The sequence below is a fragment of the Diuraphis noxia genome, unplaced genomic scaffold, assembly GCF_037042655.1.
Source record: "Diuraphis noxia isolate RWA-SAM2 unplaced genomic scaffold, SU_Dnox_SAM2 contig0003, whole genome shotgun sequence".
Taxonomy (NCBI): Eukaryota; Metazoa; Arthropoda; class Insecta; order Hemiptera; family Aphididae; genus Diuraphis; species Diuraphis noxia.
In genome coordinates, this window is record NW_028301713.1 from 43,768,164 (window position 1) to 43,795,116 (window position 26,953).

The window sequence follows — 26,953 nt, forward strand, 5'->3', positions numbered from 1 at the left end:
AAGATCGTCAATAATATGAACGATTTTCGTGGGAAGTTTTCTCAACACACGCCTGTTGGTACTTCGCTAATGGTGCTAATGGTTTACGACGTTTGGCGTCTCATTTCTGTATGGTCTCGCGGTTCATATTTTTTAAATCTCCATAATATGGTGATTAGCATATTATGATTATCGTAAACAAGTCGCGGTGACACGACGATTTAGCTTGGTATAATTTTTATAAATAAAATATACGATTTATATCAAGTAAATGTCTATACCAGATTTTTAAATAATCTGCTAATCGTTTAGAGTTAACGTTTTTATATAGTTAAAAATATCATAAGTCATAAACTACTCGAGAGAGAATGACTGAGTATTCAGCATAATCGATAAGTAGCGGCGGTGGTATATAGGCGAACTACATAGAATGTATATATAGGTATATATGTGTATTGAATTTCCTACTGACAAAATGAATATTTTGTATTTCACGTAACAGCATACCGTTTAGCTTTGACGTAATCACGTGTTGATCAAATGTCGCTTTAGTTGTTATAATATTATTGTGTATAAAGTAATAGTATAAAATTATAAAATTATATTTTTAATTCATATATAAAACTTAATAGTATATTAATATTATATAGGAAATAGGAATATATATATAATATTTGTATGGCGTGGCGTGATTGCTGCAATCAGTCATGCAACGTGATTGAAAGTACACATCGTCCGCCGCCACTAGTTCCTAGATGGGTGACCATCATCCGGATTCTTAGGGGCAAAACCTTGTCATATAAACACCCGTTGCAAACCTATTGTATCAATTCACACAATTAAAAACCTACTAAGAATACTGAATAACCACTCAATGTTCTATATTACTGATAGTTAATAAATTTAAAAAAAATTATACGTTAATATGATGTATCGGTATTCTCTCTTTCCCATCTCAATTACATGGTAAAAGTGGTGATGTAACGCTTAGCAAATTGCCTAAAAAATTTATTCTTCTCCGAATCCGACCTATCCTACTTGAGTACCAAATTATACCCAGTTTGGTTTTCAACCAGAACAACATTCTACTATACACCAAGTTCATCGACTCACTGACACTATTGCCTCTGTCTTAGAAAGAAGGCAATTTTGTGTTGGGCTCTTCTTATATGTTGCCCAGGCTTTTGATAAAGTCTGGCACGAGGGGCTACTATTTAAATTAAAAAAATGTATGCCAGCTCAATTATTCTTAATTATTAAATCATTTTTAGAAAGTCGAAGTTCCACTGTAAGACAAGGAAACTCTTTCTCGCCCCGATTCAACATCAATGCAGGAATGCCCCAAAGTAGCGATCTAGCGCCTGATCTCTAGAATATTTATCTTGTCGATATCCCACGAACTCACAACACACTAAGCCACCTTAGCTGACGACACGGTCTACAAGTGATGATATTTCTATAGCTACAGTGCTGGTTAATAAAAATAAACGAGAGCAAGTCAACTCAAGTTACTTTTACCTTTCGCCAAGGCAATTGTCCCTTAATCAAATTAAATAACGTAAACATTCCTGTAAGTAACGAAACTAAATATCTCGGTATTAAACTCGACAAACGCTTAACTTGTAGCCCTCTTGATAGCCCTATGGTATTTAAACTTGGCGGTCATTTAAACCTTCAAACATTCGCCCCATTCAGTTATTACAGAATATAACCTTTCGCATCATCACTGGTGTTCCCAAGTATGTAATAAATCAATCTTTACATAACGACTTACAAATTGAAATAGTAAATATACTCTCTAAACGCCATTATAAATCGTACTTAATAAAACTACCATCGAATATTAACCCCTTAATTTAAAAAATGTCTTAAAATCTTATCCCCGACCAGCCTCCACGCAGACTGAAAAGAAACTGGAATCGAGACCTAGCTACTACTCTGAAAAAACAAATATAGAACTATACAATCATCCTTACTGCACCTAGGTCCTAGATAATTAATAAAATCTAAGAAATTGTTCGAAGGGTATTACCAGTGGGCGACTTGCCCTATCATGTGACTCATATTATGTTCATATTTATAATTGTCATTTTCTTTATTTCAATAATAAAAAAATAAAAATAAATTTTGAAAAGGCCATCATTGGATATAGCAAAATTAATAATTTTATAAATTTTCACGAATCATGTATTTACATTACAACGAAATAACCATAAGTAAAAATTCATTAGACTTCAGGATGTGGTGGCTAACATTTTTAATATCAATGTGAGTTGGGAGGGCTTCACTGCTTCAGTCCTACACAACTAAAAACTGTTACTGTATACACGGGAAGGCTTAAGTAACCTTGCGATTTGCGTCTACTAAAATGATTTTTCTTCGTTAAGAGATTATAAAATAACGCTACTAGATGGCGTTGAGATCATTGGATTTTTATATTTTATCGAAGTACCAGATAAAAAATAGTAAAAGATGGTAAAATGCATAACATATTATTATTTTGTTACTTATTCCCCTCTCTTCACCCACACCAAAAGAAGGTTCAATGACAGACTAGTACACTTACACTATCTGTATTCTGTGAACTGTGGTCCATTATTACTATACTTATCTATCTCTTACCTAGTCCCTTGTATCGTATGTATTACACCTTGGGGCTTTTGGATCGTAAGTTTGATAATATTATTAATACAATAATAAATAATAATATTTTATTTATATTATTTATTAGGTATATAAGATTATCATAGTATTTTTCTATTACATTTTCTTTTTAATTGTAATACTACGGTTTTTGTTGTGATAACGATCAATTTCGACTTTTTGAGTCTTCGAATAATTTACATATTTTACAAATTAAATATTGACTTTTACAACTGTTAGCAAGCATTCGCAAACGCCAAACATGATAACAAATCAATTTTTCGTTTTCATACTTTTACATTTCATTCAATTATAATAAATAATATTAGTAGGTACCAGCAACATCGGTTTTTATTTTTTACGTTTGATTATAATTGTTTTTAGAAAAACAAGTTTATTCAGTAGAAAAGAAAAATGATGGATTCCCAAGATGCTAATCGTCCTGAACTACTAGAGGAAGTAAGGCTGTTTCGCAACGCTCGTGAACGAGAAAAGTATGATAATATGGCTGACTTTTATGCATTAGTCAATACACTGCAGCATCTTGAAAAAGCATATATACGTGATTGCGTAACGCCCAAAGAGTATACTGCCGCTTGTTCAAAACTGCTTGTTCAATGTAAAGCTTCTTTTAAGCAAATACAGGGTGACGATTTTCCATCAGTTGAGTCATTTGTTAAAAAATACAAATTAGACTGTCCAGCAGCAATAGAGCGTATTAAAGAAGATCGGCCAATTACTATTAAAGACGATAAAGGCAACACCAGTAAATGCATTGCAGATATTGTGTCTTTATTTATAACCATAATGGATAAGCTTAGGTTTGTATCAGAATAAAATAAAATGTTGATATTTAATTTATTTAAAATTTAAATTATTTAAACTAGGTATATGTTGTAGGTAATATTTACTAATTTTAAAACAGCTCTATGAGGAATTGGTTTTTGAATTGAAAATAATTAATTAAAAAAAAAAATATTCAATCACTTTTTTTATTTGTTTGATATTAATATTTTAAATGCATATGTACCTATCTAAATTTAATAATAATAGTTAGATATAACAAGGCAATAGTTAGAAAAGTATTGAAGTTTAAACGTGAAAACTAGGACTACTTTAATAATTATTTTTGCTTGATTGATGTATGTAATTCATGGTTTTCATGGTTTCTTTTAATTTATAAAATTAAAATATAATAACATTAATTACTTACTTATAATTTTTACCCACTTTATACAGAATACCTAGGCTATTTTAATAAATGTAAATGTAGTACCTAACCCCTTATCTCATTGATTGAGGACGTTTCACCTGCATGTGTTGTCTCCGTCTTACAATTGCGTAACATTGCAAAAACTGTTTCGCGCGGGAAAGAACCGAGAAAGATACAGTTATAACTAAGAAACGAAATTTTCATCACATAAAAAGGAGAATTTTGTCTGTGCAATATCGTTTTTAGTTTTTCGATATCACTTATACAAAAAAAATTCTTATTGTTTTATAATACATTAATTTTGCGTTTTTTTAAGCATGAATAACTTTTTTGTAGTTCTGATATTGAAAAAATAAAAACGTTATTGCACAGACAAAATTTTCCTTTTTATGTGGTGAAAATTTCGTTTGTTAGTTATAACTGTATCTTTCTCGGTTCTTTCCCGCGCAAAACAGTTTTTGCAATGTTATGCTCTTGTAAGACAGAGACAACACATGTGGGTGAAACGTCCTCTTAACAATTTATCTTGCATATATGTATTATTTTAAGGAAAATAATTTTCTCATATTTTAATTAAATTTCCCAACAGTGTTTGCCTATTAAAGACACCAATCAAATTATTGTATAACTTTACACACCCGACATCTATCATATATATTATATATATAATATATATATTTAGTGTTCTATTATTTTGTGTAATATATGAATAAAAAACTAACTCATAAAAAATTTTTTAGATTGGATATTAAAGCAATGGATGAACTTCAACCTGACCTACGAGATTTAATGGATACTATGAACAGGCTTAGTATGTTACCAGCTGATTTTGAAGGAAAACAAAAAGTATCTGATTGGCTTAGTTCTCTATCATCTATGAACGCATCAGATGAATTAAATGAAAGCCAAGTGAGACAATTGATTTTTGATCTCGAATCATCTTACAATGCATTCAACAAGTTGCTCCATCAGTCATCTTAGGAAAATATTAGTAAATAATTTAAGCGGCAATCAAATACAAAAATAACACCAGAATATTTGAATAATCTTTATTTATAAGAATACAAACGATAATAAATTGATTAAAATTATATATGACATTAGAAAAAGACGCATTTATTAATAATAATAGTAGTAAAATGCTTGTTGGAAAAAAATATAGAGAAAATCACCACTTGATTGTTCAGTAACAATAAAAAAAACACTGTACCTATGTATAAATCCCAATGTATTTTACTGTTCATTGGGCTGAGGCTCATCATTTTGTTCAGTTTCTGAAACTGCGGGAGGAGGAGGAGAGTCTACAGCTCCATCATCTTGATCATGGCCGTCATATACAACTTGAATCTCTGGATCTATGGCAACAGCACCCATAGGATTACCTCTAGCATCCAACTCCAAAACAGGATCAGCAGTTGCTTCTGCTAAATTAGTCACAGACTTGGACTTTAAGCACTAAATAGTAATAAATAGTGATTAGTAACAGGAAATAATCGATTTAAATCTAAATATTTTAATGTTAAGTTGATAATGAAATATAATATTTATATACAATAAGAAATTAAATTCTCCTCTATTTTTTTAAAAAGTTACATAACATTATCTACTGGAATACATGCAGGAGGAATATATTTTAATGAATAAATGGTAAGACCAAAATTTACTTGGAAATCTACATGACGACTCTTAGCTTCTTCTTTTTCCCATGACATATGAATAAAAGGTCTTTGAACATAATTATAAATCACATCTTTACGACCTCCAGCTCTTTTTTTGACTTTTTCTTTATAAGTTGGGTAACCTTCAATGCCTAGACGAATCTTTTTAAGACCACGCTCTTTCATTACTTGTTTGGCAACATCTCTATTTTCAATGTATTTGAAGAATCTATATAAGGCAGTGCTGTTTACAGCTGAAATAAAAATCGATGAATTTGAATGTTGTAATAAAAAGTTGGTAATTAGGAAACAGTTAGGCTATACTTTAGATCATACACTTTGGATAAAGCTTCTGTATTATAACCACATACTATGTGTTGAAGGCATCATTATTGATGATCGCAAGAGGACTGATTTCTATGATGCATATTGCATACATATCAGTACTAGTTGCACATTGATCATGTATATCACTTAATAAGCTGTGATATAAATTGCATATAATCTAGGTTGTATATGAATGTGTGATATAGATTTCCCGCATGCATATTTGCCCCAATTTTCCTTTGGTATATTGGCTTCAAGTATTTAGGTAGTAGCTCTATCCATTATTTATAATCAAAAGGATGTACAAGTAGCAGTTAAATGTACCTCATCATTGAGAAGGTCACTGACCACTATAATGGTTGAATTAAAAAAATTATTGCATACACAAACAATTCTGAGTGGTGAGTTTCTAATAAGTCACAACTCACAAGGAACTAATTAGTTTGATTTTCCTACCAGAAAAGATATTGAAGTTTAAAATAAAAGCAAATAAATAAAATAATATTATTTTATAACATATGTCTATAAACATAAAAAAAAACAATATCATTGTAAACTATATTATCAATACATTCATTACGTTTTCTTCAAAACCTAAAAATTTACTAAGGTTAACCTACCCTAAAATTAATTTAAACCACTTTGTTATTACTTATTAGTTATTAGTATATTATGACTCCAATCAGGGGCATAGCGGGATTCGTAGGGTTTGAACCCCGCATGGCCTCACTAACCGATGCACTTTTGTGCATTTTTGCTTATAACTAATATAATTCAAAGAAGCAATTTTCTAAAAAAAAATTTGACAAAGTCCCCGTGATAAAAAAAATGTTCAATCCCTCCCCCCCACCATTGAAAATTCCTGAGTACGTATATGACTCCAATGTACCTCAAGTTAATATGAAATCATTTTAAGCATTGATTTTATAATATACAGATAAGCCATACAGCATCCATCATATGTTTACCCCTTTTAAATGCAATCGAACGCAGTGACGTCTAACAGTTGAATGCAATTAGCCGTTACCACTTAAAAATAGAATGGCTTATCTATATATTATAAAATCAATGTTTTAAGTTTGAAATATTTTTTATATGAATTTAATCTTTGGTTTTACTTTGTGAATATTCTTCTCCCATTTGAGGCGGATATTCTTCATCCCAATCTACTACATCGTCATCAAGTAAGACGACCACATGACATTCACGATCTCCTCGTTGAGCAGAATTTACCATTAAGGGTAATATTAGATCTTCTAAAAATACTTCAAACTGACAACGAGCTCCTTCATTTGACAACTCATGTAATAATCCTCCTACAATTATCAAATTTGAATATATACAACTTACTTAAATACATTAGTTACTTACGTAAATTTTGACATTTAACTGTTTTAGCATCAAATGGTATTAACAAATAATCACAAGCTTCTCGTAGCTCTTGTACTGAAATTGAAGATGGACAGCGCATTACATTACCCTTATAATACTCCAAAATACACCTGAATACATTTGCTGAGACACCTTCTGCTACCACATATTCTCCACGCTCATTCTTATTTGTATATTCGTTAGAACTAAACATTCTGTAAAAAAGTATAATTATAAAAACAATGTTTAGAACATGAATTTATTTTTTATTACCTTCCAAGCATTGTATTTGAATGGGCAATGAATATAGCAGGATCAACAATAAATCTAGTATTATCTACAATAAGAGTTACTCTTTCTTCTTTATTAGCAATATTGTTTCTAGAACTATTTAAATGGCCTGAACCTGAAGTACTTGGATAGGATGAACCTGAAGCAGTTGCGTTTTGATTCATCAGACTTTTCATAGAATTCATTGAGCAAGGAAATCTGGACATAGCTTTTCTATTAGAAATAATGTATACATAAAATATATGTTATATAAAATAATTTAAGAATAATAAATTATTATTTATTAATACGAAAGCTTAAAAGAGAAAGTTTTAAGATTATACTAAATAAAGTTTTAATTATTAGTAGTAAAAAATACAGGTAAGGGTACCAGTAAAGACAAAAGTGATTAGGGGTCAACAGTAATCAAATTACATATTAATCATCAGTCAGTTATTTTCAAACAGATTTTTATAACCTTAATTTAATACAAAATACAAATTTACGAAACTAATTACTGTGATGATAATTGATACATTTTAGTTACTAATAACTAGTTTTGATTATTATTAGTTTATAGCTAAAATAATAGTCCAACAATCCTGAACTAGTTGTGTTAGTTTCTACCCTTTAAAGTTTGCTTGAAAAATCCTAGTTTTAATGCAATGAGTTATGTATGCAAATATATTTAATTAGTTTAAAATTAAAAATAAATCATTTATTTTAATGATAGGTACAAAAAAAAAATGTATGCTGTTTCAGTACAAACAGGATCCATCAATAAATTTATTATAATAAATAACAATTCAATAAATTACCATCTAAACCATTATAATTTACCTATTTCTCACTGAAGTTGTTTGTTGTTTATTGATTGGTGTCAGAGTCAACTGGTTACCAGTTGAATGACGTTGTACCAAACACGATTTGGGTTTTAAGGAACTTCCATAACTGAAATACAAAAATTCAAGACTAAAATACTAAAACATTATCTATTACAATTTATAAAATCAATAGAAACTATGTTACTTTATAACTAGTGAAAATCATTTTAAACTAGATCTTAGTTCATAATTCATTGTTGAAGAACATTTATCATAAAGTATAATATTATATTGATGTGGATGAACAAATATTTTGCTAAACAATAGCTCATGGACCAATTTACAACTTATTTCTAGAACTTTTATCATAATAATACAAATGGCAATAACAAATAGTACTATGTTTGACAAAAATATACCTTAGTCTTGTTTTGAACACACGGCGTCTATGATCCTCAGTATCTTGATAATCTTCTGTGTCACTACTTGTATCACGATCGTAGTTGTGACGGACGTCTTTAGACATGACCCAGGCTAGATAAAACAAATAAGTTTAATAACAAGTTCAACGATCTAAATTTGGGCAGACAAATAACTTAATAATAATATACGACAACAAAAACATACATTGTTTTACCCATGAACAGGCACCAACCACTAGTAAAATATCTAACGTCAATGAAACCTAGCACCTACTGCCTAATGTAAATGAAAACAAATGCTGATTGCCGAACCATTTACAACTTTCAACATGCCAATGCAATATTGTAAATTGTTGAAGTTAATTTCTGTTAACACAATTTAAGAGACGATACTAACTAGAACCTATCAACAATGTGGCCACTTCTATATTCCGAACTTTCGAATAACTTATATTTATTACTAGAATGTTTTGTTTTTTGCGTATTATTAATTAGATTGTGTTATCATTATTATCAGAATAACTCTAAAAAGTAATAACACGGGGGTATAGATAATTATTACTCTATGAACATGAACTAGTAATTAGTATGTTCCCAATCAGCATTGAACATCTTAAATCACAGAACATTACTTAAATCGAATATTATATTATTATCTAAGTAAGTGACGCGGTGGGGGATGGATTAGATTAGAAAATGTGTAGTAGGAGATGTGTTATCTCTGGTTTAAATTAAAATGAAACTTTTGAGATTTTGAGTTCCTTAACTCAATATTAAATACTTATTATTCATCTGCTAACTGCTTATCTAATATTAAAAAAGTTGGACTATTTTGAAACCTATGTAGTTATAAATTCGTTGGACGTTGGAGACGTGTATCTAATGTTCTGATGTCTTGCTAAACGTTCATATTTTATAATTTATTTACCTATACAGGAATATTTATATGTTTATTTGTCAATTCATAACAGCTTTGATGGAATGGGGTCACGGATAAGGTGAGCAGTTACAATTTCATTCAATTAATTGTTATATCATTGATTTAATAAATTTATTTGTCTCCTCTCTCTCTCTCTCTAGTAGTTTAATATTTTAAGACAATTGTTTTATTGTTAAGTGTGCATTAATTATTGTAGTGTAATATAGCAAATATTTGATATTTCTTTGCCCAAACAGCATTAGATTTTTATTGAATTACGTTTGTTATAAGTGGTCAGTGCTTATAATTTATGAATTATATAGCATGTATATTAATCTTCATTGTATTATACCAGGAATGATGTTGTTCGTTTATTTGAGTGTTTCTGTGAAGTAGCTGGCCCTAGTAAAGAAAACACAGTCCCGTGGATTCTCCAAAAGTTTCCAGAGCACTATAGAAAAGATGAACTGCTCGGCACTGTCCCTAATTTTGCATATCCTTGTGATTTTGACAGGTAGTATTAAATATTAACTAACAATATCAAACCTTATTCTAATAATTTGAATGTTTAGAACCACGATTCAACACTACTCATTTGTACTGACTAATGCGGAATCGAAGTGGATTTTTGGATTTTGTAGACATGACCCTAAATCTGAGACTGCTTTAGTTGTTCTCAGTTATCTTCCTTGGCATGAATCATTTTATAAGTAAAAACTATTTAAAATTTACAGAATTTTTTTTTTTCGGGTAATGGAAATGTATCATACTTGTTTCTGTTTTAGATTATTAAATTGTATATCTAATCTAACAAACAATAACAATTCTAAAGATCTATGGTCATTTTTGGAATCTGTATATAATAGTAAGCTACCAATCAAAGGACTTGACTTAAAAATTAATAGTGATAGCGGCGAAGAGGTAATTAATTTACAATACATTTTTAGTAAAGTTTTAAAATATTTCCTTATTTTAATTTATTATAGTTATTTGTGTGTCAGTCGCCAATTCAATTCCAGTTACCAAGCATTCCAGAAAATGTAAGTAGCTTGCAGCTTAAATTGAACTATGGTATTCTAACCAATTCTAATGAAGCGTTCCCACGGTGCGTTAATCACGACAGTGAACCACGCTTTTGTGAAATACACTTCTGTGTGAACGCATAGTCATTAAACTTTCTTTTGTGAGGAACGGCGCACGACTCAAGCGTGGATAGATCAAACATGTTTGATTTTCAGTCGTGATATACTGTTTGTGAAGCAAAGATGTCGTCACAGCAACATGGAATTATCGACGGCACGAACCCAACCATGTGAACATTTCATCAATTCACACTTTCGTGAGTGTCACAAACGAAAGTTGACTAGCGTGGTTGACTATCATGATTAACGCCTCGTGGGAACGCAGCATAATAATTTATGATTTTAATAATTCATTGAAATAAGCATTATTTATAAATGGTTTAAGTTACTATTTAGTGCATTATGTACTTATTTATGATAATGTGTAGATTCATATATCTTAATTTAGTTAAAAAATATAAAAATAAAATCAATAAAACATAAATTATTTTTTACTGAACTATCAGATTTTCAACTGAAGATTGATTTAAATTTTTTTTAGAGAAATTTGACAGAATATTACAGTGCAGTTGATTGTCAAAATATGATTATTATATTTGCATCAATGTTATTTGAACGTCGTATTATTTTTACTTCCAAAAAACTATACAGATTGAGTGCCTGTGTTCAATCTGCTAATGCAGTTCTATATCCAATGAATTGGCAACACATATTTATACCAGTATTACCTCAATCACTTATTGATTACTTATTAGCACCAATGCCATACTTAATCGGCTTACCTCACTCATTATTCCAAGTAACTATTTTCTATTATTTAAATTTTGTTTTTGTCATTTATTACAATTCTTGTTATTTTTTAGAGTTTGCAACGTAATGACTTAGGAGATGTCGTTATTCTAGATGCAGATAATAATACTATAGAAACTCCATTTGATGATATGGAAAATCTTCCTGCAGATGTTGTCAGTAAATATTTAATAGTACAACTACCAAACTTATTACTCTATCGAATGTGATATATATGAGTAATCTTAGGCAGCGAAAATATGTATGCATGATAAGTACCGCATTTTCGAAAGCATCACTTAATTATTTTAATAACCACCTTGCTTGCATTGCAGTAAGATTAATAAAACTATAAAAGCGATTTTCAGTTGCCGTTTGGTTTTTAGGAACAAAATTTGATGTAATCCAGTGGTTTTCAAATCATAATCCATGAGAGTAATCTAGGTGCTCTGTAGACATGTCTAAATTAAATTAAATTAAAATAATATTTTGTTAATTTATCATTAATAAGTATTAACCCACATATTTTGTTTTGTTACTCATACAACCTCAAGTTATGGATGTCTATGTTTGAACATTTCTAATTTTTAAGGCCTTGTCGAATTTTCTAAGTGCTCAACAAATAAAAAAGTTAAAAATCACTGACAAGCCATTTTTCAAGGGATGGGTATGGTGTGACTGGACTGTATAAAAATTGGTTGCTACTTGAGATTACTCTTATATGAGACAGAATTTAAATGTTTCTGTACCACTAAATATTTTATTTTTTACGTATTTAAGAGTTTCATTTCAAAGAATACAATTAGGATTAAAAACAATCTATTTAATTTTAAACAGATAGTCTTAAATTATGGTTTTAGTTGTAAAAAAGCTTTAACGCTTAAGAGGACGTGATACCCTCATGTGTTGTCTCCGTGTTACAAGTGCGTAACATACCAAAAACTGTTTCGCGCGGGTAAGAACTGAGAAATCTACAGTTATGAGTTATAACTAAGAAACCAAATTTTTGCCATGAAAAAAGAAGAATTATTACTTTGTCTCAGCATTTTAATTTTTTCAATAAGACCAATATATCAAAAGATTTTTTAGAGTATAAATTTTTTCTTATTAAAGATATCAAACAAATAAAAACGCTACGACACAAAAAATATTATCTTCTATATTATTATTATGTTAACTTTTGTTATTTCTACTAAAAGTACAGACTGAGTGGTTTTATCCTGCGCTAGTTTTTGCAATGTTACGCTGTAAGACGAAGAAAACACATGTGGGTATCACGTCCTCTTAAGTCACTTATTTATTGGTTTGAAAGCTAGTTGGTACTTTAATGACACATTTTTTTCAGTAAATTCCTTTAGTGTAAATAATATTTATCAATCTGCACTTTATCCTGAGCTTTCAAAGTATTTTTTTAAATGTTATGGTTTATCACTGATTTTGAATTCAATATTACAACAAATGTAATTTTCCATTACCTATTGTTATGAGTCATTGGAGATCTTTTTAATTTTTATTTTAGGTATCAACTTTAAGACGACAGTTACGAAATAAAGGTACACTCTTAGGTGATGGTGTATCTAGAGCATTTTTACGTGCTTTAGTTAAGTTAATTGGCGGGTATAGGGATGCATTAAAATTTCATCAAGGAGAACGTATCACATTTAATAAAGAAGCATTTATCGAATCTAGATCAGCAAATATGCAACCATTTTTAAAAAAAATGTTGGAATTGCAGATTTTTCAACAGGTATAGTCATTGTATATGTTCTAAGTAATGATAATTTTTTGTATAATGAATATTAGTATTTAGTAATATAATACTTAAAATATATCAATATATCTCAAAATTAATTATTTTGTTCATAGTTTATAGAAGAAAGATTAGAAATGTTAAATGCAGGACTTGGATTTTCTGATGAATTTGAAATGGAAGTTTGTAACTACCATGATAAATCTAGTAATAGATTAAAGCATCAGTATAAAGATTGGACATTCACTATGAAACGTGAAGGAACTGCATTATTTAAAAGTGTGAAGAATGCAGTAAGTTAATAATTTTAAGATTTGTTTTATTGGGGATGTTAGATATTATAATTGCTATCATTTGCCATATTGTTATAACGTAGAGGACATTTTTGATTTACAAATTATACCGAGCGAACAATTAATATTAAAAATAAAAACCATTTTACGCGTTTTAAAATATTATGCAAAAAAAAAAAAATCATTAAAATAGTTTTTTATATTAAGATACTAATGTAAATTTTAATGTTATATCAAATTCTTATTTATAATTTAATCAGTATAATATAAAATATTTTAGGTTTTATACCTTGTTTCAAAAGAGAATACGCCAGGCTGCGACCAGTTTCCGCCGGTGGTGCGCACCATGGGTAATGACTGGTAGAAGAAGAAAACAGTTGGCTGAACTACTATATTCTCTTTTGAAATAAAGTATAGTTGATAAAATGAAATAAAAAATAAATAAATGAAATATTCCAAAAATATGATTTTGAGACTTATCATAAAATTTATAAATTTACCAACTTTAAAATGTTTCCTGGATGTATCTAATTTTTTTTTAAATCTTATTGGACTTACTTGATAACAGCATACAGTAGGTATTTTTATTTTGTATTTAATAGAATATGAATCTTAATAAACAAATTTTTGGACTTATAATTTTTGTGAGGTAATTTATGATTAGTTAAATTTTTAATTACAAATATTTTCTTAGAAATCATTAAACTAATCATATTATAACATTTTCATTGTTAATTTTCAGGCTAATCCTACAGTAAGAAATGCTGTAAAAACGGTAAATTAGTTTCATGTAAAAATAAAACTTTTATATCATATGATACGTTTTTAGGTTAAAGAACGAGGAAAAGATTTTCGGTTGGTTTACAAAGACATTAGATCAAAATTCAATGTTCCAAATAAAAATCCTCGAACCAAAATCAGTACCCATCCAAATTCTGCTCCAAACTCTCCTTCAATGCCGAAGAGACAATCTTGGTCACATACAACAGCATCTGCTAGCTATCGTAAAGAAACTGCCAACGGATTACAAAAATTAACTACATCTCAAAAGTAAACAAATATTTATTCGCTATTATTACAGTTTTACCAAATATCTATTTTTCATAGTTTTAAAGATGCCTCGATTTCACCGCTACCACAAATTAATTTGAACTTAATGGAAGATCTACAAGATGTTATATTCAGAACTTGTGATAATGATGATCCACAAAATTATACATCAGTATGTTGAAAAAAATTAACAATTTTTAATTCTTGAGAATTAATAAAATATTTTGTGTTTAGTCCTGGGATGATTCAGTCAAATCAAATTTTATCATAAATGATGATTTAATAAACTCGTCATTTGGATCTGTGCCAAGTGAGTGTCCTATGGAAACTAAAGATCTGATTCGGTTGGATTCAACATCTAGTATAGAAGATTTTGATCCTTTAAATAGTCCAACTAATAGTAATGGTTTGATTCCAGGAGTAGGTCTTAGTAATCCACTGTATCAGTATTTTGTTCCATTAAATAAAACTCAATTAGAAACCAAAAACAATAATGACCTCCTTAATGAGTATGGATTAAACTTTGATTTGTTAAGTTGTACTGATCAACCCGGTCCATCCATGTCACCGAGTCAACCCACTGTACCTCCATTACCACCAAAACCACCCAATTTTAAATCAAATTGGACCAAATTTGAATAAAATTACAAATCTAGAATTTATAATTTTAAAATACTTGTGATAAAAATATTTTATTTTGCAATCACACTACTTTTAAGCTAGTGGTTACCACTTATATTAAATATTTTACAACATTGTCCATGTTTACATTTTATCAACATTTTTTTATATACTCATATATTATTGTTACACCAAATATTAACAAATGGACCAGAATGTTGTGTCTGATTTAGATTGTTTAACGCTCATAAATGTAGTTGTATATTACATGTTATACATGGTAAAAATTGTATGTTTATTTATCGTTCATTATTTTTTTTGTTGATTGAAAATAAAATAAAAAAATTGTTCTTCAATAATTAACCATTATTTTGATTTGCAATTATTGCACTTAAGATGGGTATAGGTCCCAAAGCTATTCAGTATAAGTTTTCACAAACTGAAAAAATAGTGAATCTGCGCTGCAGTAAATTCTGAAATCTATATTTACTTTGATGTAGGTTTGGTTCTGTTAAGGTGTTTATGTATTGTTTGATTTAGATTATGATGGTGGTTTGTAACTTGTAAGTGATACGAGTATACGATTATATCATATATAGACACATGAATATAGCAATGCACAATAGGATCATTGGCGCAACTAGGGGGGTGTAAAAGGATCTTTAGCACCCCCTAGTTCTAATTTAGCACCCCTTGATATTTTAGATCTAACTATTATAATTATAATAAAATAACATCAATTTTATGTTTTTAATAGTATAGCACCCCACGTTTTAGAGGTCTAGTTGCGCCTATGAATAGGATTATATGAAATAGAGACGTAATTTGGAGCATGATATGGATTTGGAGTATTATCATGGCGTAACATCAGCAACCATCTTGAATAATATTTTTAATTCGGTTGTGGTTTAAAACAATACTATTATAGTTGAGTGCTTACTTCATTAGTTGATTGTGGTGTGTCTATACACGTTGACAACAGTCTTTTGACCAATTATAGACTTTGTGTTTAATCATTTGTTTAACTAATTCATAGTTAATCACAGCAAAAATAGTATTATTTATTAGGTTTTTTTTGTAATATAATAATTGTTTTGTGCTACAAATATCAAATATTAATATACTGAGAATTACTAATAAACTGTGGTTATAGTGTACCCTCTCAATATTTTTTGAACATAAATCATAAATGATTTCAAGTAAATAGTAATAATTATTACAAAATAATTTTAAAAATCTTATTAAAAAAGATCCTAAATATTATTGAAGAAACAATAGTCTTACCTAACTCAAAATTTGGTTTCTGTAGCAACCACTTGACAACCCATAAAAATGTATTGAATAGTTGATTAAATATAAATTTCTCTAGAAGAAAAACAGTATTGCACTGTGGCCTTCTTAGACGTTTCCCAAGTGTTTGGCAGGGTCTATCTTCTATTCAAATTGAAACTCATCTTACAATCTAGTTATTTCCTTATACTTAAGTCTTACATAAAATATTGCTTTTTTTCTTAGCTATCTCTTCACCAAAATCAATCAATGTAGGAGTCCCAAAAGTGTAGTTACTGATCTCATGCTATTTAATATTTTCATATATGATGAACTCACCCTGCCAATGACAAAGCTCTTGTAGCTAATAGCCATGTCCCCATGATCCAACCGTTGCTTCCTCATACATAAAAAAACATCTATCACTCTTCGAAAAATGGTATGAGGAGTGTGGAGTGAAAATTAATGAGTAAAAATCTATACAGTGTATTTTCACACTTAGAACAAGAAGATTGCCCACCTATTACCTTAAATGATCAAATTCTGCCTCACCTCATCTTCTCAACAAATCCTTGTCTATCCTTTAGTCATTGATTTTGTCCTCTACATTCTTTCCTAACCTTCAGCCACATAAAGTTAACAACCAAACAATATACAAACTCTATCTCAAATCAATTTGGACGTTCAGAATCCAATTATGGGGTTTTGCTAAAATCTCCAACACAAACTATATTTAGTGCTCTCTATCCAAAACCCTACATGCTATAACTAAAGCATCCTTCTATGTACCCAATCAGTTCTTACTTAATGATCTTGCCATCTCACCAGTCTATGATGTGGCTAGAACTTTTTCAGGTAATTCAAGATCACACTCGACACAGTGAGAGACACACTAGACCATCAATCCCTTAATCAAAGTGCTTGCCTCATAAGCTATATACAGTAACCCTAGGAAGATTAAAAAGGTGGTGGTGTCTGACCCGACTAATCTACATAGTAAAATGTAATATAATACCATTTTAAATGCATAAACCTATGTATATAAATTACTAATTAAGTGCCTTAGTTGGAAGTCTTCTATAATCGGTCTTTTTTTTCAAGCCATAAATTCATCCATTTTGTTTTACAAACGTAAATAGTAAATTAATTACAATTATAGCTTATCAAGGGCCACCGTTATAACTTATTGTTGGGATATTGTACCACAAGGTCTCGAGTTCCTTTTACTGTACCTTTCCATTGCACCAATTACGGTAGAAACAAGCCAATTGACCGGATGACACAGTTGGGTAACAAGGACCCCACCTTTCTTAGTTCACCTTAATATTGTGTTATTGATCTTGTGGTATCTTTATTATTATTTTGTTATATTGGGTTTGTAATTTTACATGTCTCCTAATTATAATAATTTATATTTATTGTATCTGTAATTTTGCTGTATTTTTGGGCCATCGCCCCTTGTATATGTTAATTATGTTAACTACTGTATTATTGTTGTGTGCTGTACTAAATAAGGAATTTTTATTCCATAAATTAATAAACAAATAAACAAATATTAGGCTAGACCCTACACAATCTAGCCCTGTTAATAAATATAATATTATAGTTTATAACATACCGCGTGAATCTTTTATCATTGAACACTCAATATTTCAAAAATTATTTATGTTTTTGATAATATTATTTTACATAGTTTCAAGTTTTAAAAAACCAACGTTTTTAGTAAAAAATTATATTTTTAAATATTTTTTATCCTTATCATTTTTTAAGTTTTTTACTTTTTTGAGTTTTAATTTCATATTCCAAAGCAGAATAATTTTCTAAGTATTTTGATTCATAAAAATCGAATTTAGGACTAGTAGTTTATGAATTATAAGTATTTAAAGTTTAGACAAGCGGAGTAGTGGACAAATATTTTGCGGGGTAACCCCGTACCATTGCACTCTGCCAATCTAAACTTTAAATACTTATAACTGATAAACTACTCGTCCTAAATTTGATTTTTATGAATCAAAATACTTAGAAAAATATTCTGCTTTGGAATATGAAATTAAAACTCTATGTTGTCATTCAAAAAAGTAAAAAACATAAAAAATGATAAGGATAAAAAATATTTAAAAATATAATTTTTTAATAAAATGTTGGTTTTCAACAACTTGAAACTATGTAAAAAAATATTTTCAAAAACATTAATAATTTTTGAAATAATGAGTGTTCAATGATAAAAGAATCACCCGGTATATGTTACTAAGTAATAGAACTAAACTTACATTCAAATTTACTCACAAAGTAAAAAATATATAAGTTTCAAAAGATTTAAATATTTAAATGTTTGATATTAAATATTATTAAAAATCAAAAAGTTTTTTTATATAAGTTATTATAACAATATAGACATAAAAATTTGAATGCTGTATTTGTCTTGTAATATATTAATATTGAGTTGAAGCATAGAAATTAAGTTCATTAGTTTAAAAAACCAATAAATATTATATTCAATATTAAATTCAACTTTAATTTAATCTCATCCTTGATTAAATGATTATTTAATCATATGAGTATTTAAAGTTATGTTAACTCTACATTATCGTCATTATCAATTGTACTTGAAACCACATTACTCCAAATTACCAATTAATCTGTGCTCCAAATATTGTGCAATACCAATATTATACTTTTTAACATTACAAAATATAAATAAGGAAGATTCTTCTTCTTCTTAGGCGTTTACAGGCCATTCAGGCCCATTGCCGCAACAACCACTTGTTCCACCTGTCTCGGTCTCTTGCCAGCTCTTCCCCATCCTCTATTCCAAGTTCCCTCAAATCCTTGACCACTCTATCCTTCCATCTTTGTCTAGGACGTCCTCTAGGCCTTTTTGTATTTGGCTTCCATTTCGTAACCTGTCCAATTGGCCCCTCCGATCTCCACACGTGACCGGCCCAGCTCAGCCTACTACTTTTTAAAATTCCGTTAATATTCGGTTCTCCGTACAGGTCTTGGATCTCCTGATTTGTTCTTATTTTGTATTCTCCTTCGTTATTTTTTTTCGGACCATAGATTCTCCTTAATATCTTCCGCTCGAAGGTGGCCAATTTTTGTTCATCCGATTTTGTAGTGGCCCACGTCCCACATGCATACAAAGCTATAGGTCTTACTAGTACTTTATAAAGGGTTATTTTTGTCTTCCATGATAATATCTTTGATTTAAATAGAGGGATCAATCCAAAATAACATCTGTTTGCCGCTGCTAATCTAATTTTTATTTCCTCGTGGCTATTTGCATCCTTGTTGATGTCCACTCCTAGGTATTTAAAATCATCTACTTTTTCGAACTTATATTCCCCAATATCCAGGTGTCCCCCTCTATGGTTATTCCTAGTTACGACCATATATTTTGTCTTATCCTCATTTATAATTAAACCTATTTTCTTTCCGTTTTCCAGCAGATTTCGCGTTGACTCCTTTAGATTTTCTTCATTTTCTGCCATTATCACTAAATCATCAGCATAGGCAGCTAGAATTAGTTGTTTGTCAAATCCAATTTTAATTCCACTTGCAGTTACTAGGGTATCTCTTACGACTGATTCCAATGCTAAATTGAAAAGAGCTGGGGACAAGGCATCACCTTGTCTAAGCCCTGTCACCACCTCAAAATCCTCCGATACGGCATCTCCGAACTTCACTTTACACTTTGATCCTTGTACACAAGCACGGACTAGTCTTACAAACTTTTCAGGTATACCCAATTGGCACATAGCGCTCCATAGTTTCTCTCTATTCACCATATCATATGCGGCCTTAAAATCAATAAAAAGGAGGTGTATATCTTTGTCAAATTCATGGCTTTTTTCGATCATTTGCTTAATAACATGTATTTGATCCTGGGTTGACTTCCCTGTCATAAACCCTCCCTGGTAATCTCCAATAATTTCTCGTAAATAGGGTTTGATTCTAGTAAGTAGAATATTAGACAGTATCTTATATGAAGTGTTCAAAAGGGAGATTCCCCTATAATTTTTGCAATTCATGGGGTCTCCCTTTTTAAGAATAGGACATAAAACAGATGTACGCCACGATCTTGGTATTTCTTCATGTTCCCAAACTTTAGTAATTAAGTTATGCAGCTGGTTTATTAGTTGTTGTCCTAAAAAAGGAAGATAATCAATTAAATTATTGAAAAAATTGTGTTTTTAGATTTTATGAGAAAAACTTACTAAGATACTATTTTTAGAATCTGAAGTTCTGACTACTGGATGTGTTTAACACTATAGCAGTTTGTCTAGCGATGATTATTTAAAATAATAAAATTTTATCATCTTAATGCTTCATCTATACAAATTAGGACATAGTGGTAAGTAAATCAAATATCAAATAAAAAGAATAGCATAAAATATATTTTTTTTATTATTAATCTGAATTAAGAATCAACTCAAATATTTAAATTAAATGTAACCATAAATATAAAGGGCACAAAATTAAAAAAAAAAATTATATTAAATGAAGTAGAAACATTTTTCATTGCCAAATTTGTATATTATTCATTATTAAGAATCCATTATTTTCAGCACTCCAATTGCTTCAGTGAGTCTATCTAACTCGTCCTGTGACTGTTTGAGTTTGTCCTTATTAGCACTTCTCACATCCTCAGGAACTTTTGTTTCATAATCTGCTACACTCATTGCTTTATTTAGTTTCTCTATAGTTTGAGATAATAGATCACTTTTTTTTTTCAACTTTTCCACTTCCTTAGATGTATCAATTAAGCCCTAGTTAATACATAAAATAAGATTTAGAATAATTTTTTATAGTACACTAGCTGTAAAATTACTAACCTTCAATAAAAGATGTACTTGACATTTATCAGATATAGGCAAGATAGCACATCCAATGGGTATAGAAGAAGCATTTGCAAGTTCCACTTTACTACAATTGGCAAAAGTAGCTATCTCTAATTTAAATTTAGTTACGGTACATAATGTACTTTCATCAGAACAATTAATATATGTCTCAGTTTTTGAACTTTTAGGAACATTATAATCTGATAAAGCTGATCTAATGCTGTGGACAATTTTCTGAATAATTTCAACTTCATTTTCAGTTTTTAAATCCCGCCAAGAATATTTCATCTAAGTAATAAATTTCAATATGTATAATTTATTGTTAATAGTAAATCAAATTACAATTTATTTGATTATGCTCACCGTTTCGGGATATAAAGCAACAGATATACTAGGATATCTAGTAATATCTGAGTGTGGCAATCTTTGGTAAAGTTCTTCAGTAATGAATGGCATAAATGGTGATAACAATCTCAATCCTGTGTCCAAACAGCAGAATAATATGTTTTGAACAGTTTTAATCTTATTTATATCATTAGATGCAAATACTGGTTTTAGTGATTCCTAAGATTGATATTCAAAATATTATTTCTATTTAAATTTAAATGTTATTTAAAATTACCAAGTACACATCACATAAATCATATAACCAAAAATTATAACATGCAGTTGTTGCACCATTGAGTTCATAGTTTTCAAATGAGGTGTTACATGATTCTACAGCTAATGATAAGCGACTCAAAATCCATGTATCCATGTTGTTTAAGTTTACAATCTATTAAAAATTACCAATTAGATACATTTTACTTATGTTTGAACACACATTATTAATAATTAGGAATGATTATGTATAGCAAAATATTTTAATGAATTACCTCTGATACTGGGGAAGGTACAAATTCTTTTTTGAAGTACATAAGTGCAAACTTTATGGCATTCCAAATTTTATTACAGAAAAAACGATAACCTTGTACACGGAGAATACTCAAATTTATATCATGTCCTGTAAATCAATAATATAGTTATATTGGGTTCATAAACATCTTATAACATAATATTATGAATCAATGATTGGCCTGTGATTGATTCATAAGATTGATAAATTTTTTATGCAACCCTACAGCAAAGTTGTGATTTTGTAAATACTAAACATTAATATATACCTTGAGACATGTATGAACATAAAGCAAATCGTAATGCATCTGTTCCACATTCTGGGATTCCATTAGGATAATCTTGCTTCTGTCCTGCTTTTGCTTTTTCTATTTCTTTTGGATCCAAATTACTGTCAGCTAGTTGTTTATTTAGATCTTCTAATGATATACCTCTAATAACATCTATGGGATCAATAACATTACCCAACGATTTGCTCATCTTACGGCCATGTGCATCACGTACGATAGAATGTAAGAAGATTTTCCTAGTAATAAGTAATAACCATCAAGAAAATATTTTTAATTTATAATATATTTGAATAATTGTATAATTAATATACATTTTTAAATTTATAATACTAATATTAATACTGTATAAAGGTTATATTAATTATACTGGTTCTAATCATAATTAATTATTCAATTTTGGCATTTGTCCAAACAACAAATATCTATTTCCACTTTACACAATATATAACAGTATATAGTTAATAAGCTGATTCTTTCATTACAATTGGTAAAAAATATAAATAACTAACTTTTACTTTAATTTTTCTCTTCAAAATACTGAGAAAAAAAATGAGCTTTTCCTTTAAATATCTTATACAATAAGAAATAAAATGTATTAACTTTTAACCAACTAATTATTACTTGTGTCACAATGAGCATCCATTACTCTATCTACAAGTAAACTCCAACCAATTAGTCAAAGATAACAACGCAATAAAATTACATAACTGCAGTTAACCAGCAGAATATAAAAATAACATTTATTTAATAGACCTCCAATTTCATTCTCAAATTAAAGAGAAATCTACACTATAATTTACTTTTAAGTTATAATTACTCAATAAGCAAACAAAATAATAATGATAAAAATCATAAATATATTTTTTAAATTTACATATTATTTCAGTTTAATATTAAGAGTAATATTTAGTTTTAAATTTCTAACTTAATTAATAAATAGTATAAGTAAGTAGTTAATAGAACTTTTACTTACTTAAATGGCAAACAACCCATTAAACGCTGAGAGAAGAAAACCATTCGAGCTACCCAAAAGAATAAGATATCATAACCAGTTTCTAATAGAGTACCGGGGAAAAACATATTTAAATCATCTGTCTAATAAAATAATAAAGAGATAATATTTTATTAATTGTACTTATATAAATTTTAATACAATATAAATGTATTACTTTATCAGGCCATCCAAATATGGAAAATGGAAACAGAGCAGAAGAAAACCAAGTGTCTAAGACATCTTCATCTTGTCGAAGAGTAATTTTTTCTTTTGGAACATTGAATTTTTTCACTGCTTTTTGTAATGCTTCTTTTTCTGAATATGCACTTACCCAGCAATCATTTTCATTAATCTAAAATGTTTGTTTATTATATTTAGAAAACAATTTTTATTATTATTTTTCTTACGGAATTTTGAGGTTGATTATCAATAGTAACAAAATATGCAGGAATTCTATGACCCCACCAAAGTTGTCTCGATATACACCAATCCCTAAAAATTCATAATATTGCACACATGATTTTCACAATTAATTTATAATTATTTTATAATTACCTGATATTATCCATCCAGTGAAACCAAGTTTTGTTGTGTTGAGATGGTATAATTATAAGCTCACCATTTGTGACAGCTTCTGATGCTTGTTTAGCCATTTGGTCGCAACGAATGTACCACTGTGGTTTAATGAGGGGTTCAACAACATCTTTGGATCGACTACAAATAGGCACAACCATAGGATTGTCAACTGTTTCACAATAAAGATTCTTTTTTTTCAATGCTTGTAAAACGGCCTTACGTGCTTCAAATCTTTTCATTCCCTTTAATATTCAACTGGAATTAAATTTAAGATTAATAAGTATTACATCCAAAAAATACTTACATTAAATTCAGTACAATCGCCAATAATTACACCATCATCATTAAATATTGTTATAAATGGTAAGTTGTGACGTTTACCAACTTCATAGTCATTAGGATCATGAGCAGGAGTTATTTTTACCGCACCTGAAATTAATTATAATTAAATATTGTACTGTTATTGAAATACATTATTTTTGGAAAACTCACCTGTTCCAAAGTCTTTTTCAACAAAATTGTCACACACTATTGGTAATATCCTGTCACAAAATGGATGTTGCACATGTTTACCATGCAAGTGTCTATACCTAGGATCAGATGGATGAACTGCTACAGCTGTATCTCCCAGCATAGTTTCAATTCTAGTGGTAGCTACAACAATTTTCTCATCTTCTCCTATGACTTTATAAGAAAAAGATACAAGAACGCCAAATTCAACTTTTTCTGTATACCCAGGTATGGATAGGAAGGTTCGACCAGGCAGTTCAATCTTGTCTACCTATAATTAATTAAGAATTTATATTAATAAGTATTTTAAAAATAATTTGATATTCTTAACTTGTATTACAAATATAAATTAACCTCAATATCAGAAATAGCACTTTTTAAAGCACATGACCAATTTACAAGACGATTGCTTCTATATATATCACCATTTTCATGTAAACGTATAAAAGCCTCTGTGACTGCATGACTGAGTTTAGGGTCCATGGTAAAACATGCACGGTCCCAATCCAATGAAGATCCTAACAATTTCAGTTGTGTGTATATACGATCACCTTTCCTAAGATATAACCATGATTTATGAAATATTCTACGATATTAGAATTTAAAGTTAATGATTTAAATTTATCTTTATTCAATACTTACTCTTTTTTCCACTCCCATATTTTTTCAATAAATTTTTCACGACCAATATCATGTCTATTTTTATTTTCTTCACGCCACAATTTTTTTTCAACTACTACTTGAGTTGCAATTCCTGCATGGTCACAACCAGGATTCCATAAGGTAGTTTTACCATTCATTCGATTCCTAGTAAATTTTGAAAACAAAACAATATTTAAAATATCTTTTTGGTTTAAAATTAAGTCTATAATAAATATAGAAATATTTACCACCGAGTAATTGCATCTTCTACGGCGTTAGTGAGAGCATGCCCCAAATGTAAAGATCCCGTCACATTAGGAGGTGGAATAATCATAACAAATTTTCCTTTGGGATTATCTTCCAATACATTTTTTTTCTAAAATATAAAATAGGTATACATAGACATTAAAAATAAAATGTATGATATTAGACTATAAGAATATTGTATATAAATAACAGTTAATATCAGTTAAGAAAAATTTTGAATTATATAGGTATCTAAAACAATATTGTTTTATAGAAAAATAAAAATAAATAGTTATGATTATAAGTTTATCATTAAGGTGTACCCCATATTCCGGTTTGAAAAATCCTTCTTTTTCCCACCAGCTATACCATGCAGCTTCAACATAAGCAGGGCTATATGAATCTGGCATTGGGCACGAAACATCTTTCTTTTCACCAGGTTTAGTGTCTCGATCATAAACTGCTACTTCTTTTTCTTTCTTAACTAACTCTTTTTTTTCTTTTTTCTAACACACAAAAAAAATATACATTACAAATGAAATAGCATACAATTTTAGTTTAATATAGCTAACCTATAAATCCAATATTTTGACATGGATAAAATGTAATTAATACTATAATCTATAACTAATGTTTATTTTATAAGTAACACCAAGAACATATTAAAATTAGAATACGCCCGGAATACATACTTCTTCTTTCAGTGTATTCTGTTTCTGATCTTGTTTTTGTTTGAACTTTTCCAATTTGGCCAACTTCTTGGCTTCTTTTTCTAATTGCTTGGCTGTTTTTACTGGTGGCTCTTCCATGGTAATTTATTAAATATTAATTTACCAAAAACAGCCTTCAGTAATATTCAGTAAATAACCTAAAATATAATAAACTTTTCTTTTATTCCTCTATAGGCTTATTAAAACCACAGTAATTTAAAAACGACTTGTGTACTGAATGATAAGTAATAGATATTTGACCACAATAAACATAAGTCATATACCTACTATTATCAAAGATCGGGCCACTGCCACACGGCACTCACGAGTCACGACTCAGCAGTCACCAGCTCACTACACCAAAATATAACCATTAATCAGCAGCTTGCAGGTATGCGTATGCCGCTTTGCCGTTATATTGGTTATATGGTATGAGTGTATAACTTGAGAGTAATAATCACTTATCACAAATTCATAAATACTACTTTTTTTTTGTACCGCTATTGCAATCTGCAAGCTAGCAGCCTGCAATGCAGCTGCTGCAGCTAAAGGTACAAAAAGTGTTGGTTTTTTACTGTTATCAATTACTGATAAACGGGAGGAAAATCCATTGTCAAAATGTTTCAAAAATTATGTTTTTTGGTTTCTTAGAAAGCGACTATCGATAATAGACATAGAGAATTAGTAGGGCTGTTCGATTGTCATAAAATATAATCGATTGTCCAAAGTATTAAATAACTGTAAATTTCGATTAATCGAAACAATCGAAC

The 26,953-nt window shown here is 29.3% G+C and overlaps 4 protein-coding genes across 7 annotated transcripts; 2 read left to right on the forward strand and 2 right to left on the reverse strand.

The window, feature by feature from the left end:
- Positions 1 to 2,487: 2,487 nt before the first annotated feature.
- Vps28 (vacuolar protein sorting 28) lies at positions 2,488 to 4,944 on the forward strand. Of its 2 annotated transcripts, none has more exons than XM_015507639.2 (3): positions 2,488 to 2,646; positions 3,007 to 3,443; positions 4,576 to 4,944. In XM_015507639.2, the coding sequence occupies exons 2-3, from the start codon at positions 3,037 to 3,039 to the stop codon at positions 4,814 to 4,816; spliced, it is 648 nt and encodes a 215-aa protein (XP_015363125.1). In that variant the 5' UTR covers positions 2,488 to 2,646; positions 3,007 to 3,036; the 3' UTR covers positions 4,817 to 4,944. The 2 variants fall into 2 exon arrangements, with proteins under 2 accessions (XP_015363125.1, XP_015363126.1); XM_015507640.2 differs by lacking the exon at positions 2,488 to 2,646 and adding an exon at positions 2,757 to 2,950.
- Positions 4,871 to 9,137, reverse strand: mri (BTB/POZ domain-containing protein mrityu). Its single transcript, XM_015507638.2, has 8 exons — positions 8,913 to 9,137; positions 8,705 to 8,819; positions 8,302 to 8,412; positions 7,465 to 7,695; positions 7,192 to 7,406; positions 6,939 to 7,136; positions 5,500 to 5,747; positions 4,871 to 5,290 (listed from the first exon to the last, which is right to left on the reverse strand). Exons 2-8 carry the CDS (start codon positions 8,809 to 8,811, stop codon positions 5,069 to 5,071), a joined length of 1,332 nt encoding a protein of 443 aa, XP_015363124.2. The 5' UTR covers positions 8,812 to 8,819; positions 8,913 to 9,137; the 3' UTR covers positions 4,871 to 5,068.
- A 94-nt stretch (positions 9,138 to 9,231) lies between these two features.
- On the forward strand, positions 9,232 to 15,570 carry LOC107161284 (DENN domain-containing protein 1B-like). 2 transcript variants are annotated; one of them, XM_015507636.2, is made up of 14 exons: positions 9,232 to 9,367; positions 9,679 to 9,705; positions 9,982 to 10,140; positions 10,199 to 10,336; positions 10,412 to 10,547; positions 10,613 to 10,666; positions 11,250 to 11,507; positions 11,572 to 11,673; positions 13,017 to 13,244; positions 13,364 to 13,540; positions 14,283 to 14,315; positions 14,370 to 14,590; positions 14,648 to 14,762; positions 14,825 to 15,570. In XM_015507636.2, exons 2-14 carry the CDS (start codon positions 9,689 to 9,691, stop codon positions 15,230 to 15,232), a joined length of 2,046 nt encoding a protein of 681 aa, XP_015363122.1. In that variant the 5' UTR covers positions 9,232 to 9,367; positions 9,679 to 9,688; the 3' UTR covers positions 15,233 to 15,570. The 2 variants fall into 2 exon arrangements, with proteins under 2 accessions (XP_015363122.1, XP_015363123.1); XM_015507637.2 differs by lacking the exons at positions 9,232 to 9,367; positions 14,283 to 14,315 and having other exon boundaries at positions 9,380 to 9,705.
- A 5,299-nt stretch (positions 15,571 to 20,869) lies between these two features.
- ValRS (Valyl-tRNA synthetase) lies at positions 20,870 to 26,747 on the reverse strand. 2 transcript variants are annotated; one of them, XM_089223560.1, is made up of 18 exons: positions 26,472 to 26,747; positions 26,166 to 26,341; positions 25,797 to 25,979; positions 25,476 to 25,603; positions 25,228 to 25,392; positions 24,940 to 25,141; positions 24,568 to 24,856; positions 24,380 to 24,504; positions 24,055 to 24,317; positions 23,907 to 23,991; positions 23,675 to 23,851; positions 23,479 to 23,600; positions 22,485 to 22,741; positions 22,197 to 22,324; positions 21,944 to 22,096; positions 21,685 to 21,885; positions 21,316 to 21,609; positions 20,870 to 21,249 (listed from the first exon to the last, which is right to left on the reverse strand). In XM_089223560.1, exons 2-18 carry the CDS (start codon positions 26,280 to 26,282, stop codon positions 21,028 to 21,030), a joined length of 3,111 nt encoding a protein of 1,036 aa, XP_089079686.1. In that variant the 5' UTR covers positions 26,283 to 26,341; positions 26,472 to 26,747; the 3' UTR covers positions 20,870 to 21,027. The 2 variants fall into 2 exon arrangements, with proteins under 2 accessions (XP_089079686.1, XP_089079687.1); XM_089223561.1 differs by having other exon boundaries at positions 26,468 to 26,747.
- Between the last annotated feature and the right edge of the window lie 206 nt (positions 26,748 to 26,953).

Excerpts from the sequence above, each read along its gene's own strand:
- ValRS (XM_089223560.1), bottom strand. The coding sequence starts at position 26,282 with ATGGAAGAGCCACCAGTAAAAACAGCCAAGCAATTAGAAAAAGAAGCC. Across the intron at positions 22,742-23,478 it reads ATGGGTTGTTTGCCATTTAA|GAAAATCTTCTTACATTCTA; the intron begins GTAAGTAAAAGT and ends ACTTATTACTAG. Across the intron at positions 21,886-21,943 it reads ATTTATGTGATGTGTACTTG|GAATCACTAAAACCAGTATT; the intron begins GTAATTTTAAAT and ends TATCAATCTTAG.
- LOC107161284 (XM_015507636.2), top strand. Across the intron at positions 10,548-10,612 it reads ATAGTGATAGCGGCGAAGAG|TTATTTGTGTGTCAGTCGCC; the intron begins GTAATTAATTTA and ends AATTTATTATAG. Across the intron at positions 14,591-14,647 it reads AAATTAACTACATCTCAAAA|TTTTAAAGATGCCTCGATTT; the intron begins GTAAACAAATAT and ends TATTTTTCATAG.
- Vps28 (XM_015507639.2), top strand. The coding sequence starts at position 3,037 with ATGATGGATTCCCAAGATGCTAATCGTCCTGAACTACTAGAGGAAGTA. Across the intron at positions 3,444-4,575 it reads ACCATAATGGATAAGCTTAG|ATTGGATATTAAAGCAATGG; the intron begins GTTTGTATCAGA and ends AAAATTTTTTAG.
- mri (XM_015507638.2), bottom strand. The coding sequence starts at position 8,811 with ATGTCTAAAGACGTCCGTCACAACTACGATCGTGATACAAGTAGTGAC. Across the intron at positions 8,413-8,704 it reads GTGTTCAAAACAAGACTAAG|TTATGGAAGTTCCTTAAAAC; the intron begins GTATATTTTTGT and ends TTTGTATTTCAG. Across the intron at positions 5,748-6,938 it reads GGGAGAAGAATATTCACAAA|CTGTAAACAGCACTGCCTTA; the intron begins GTAAAACCAAAG and ends TTTTTATTTCAG.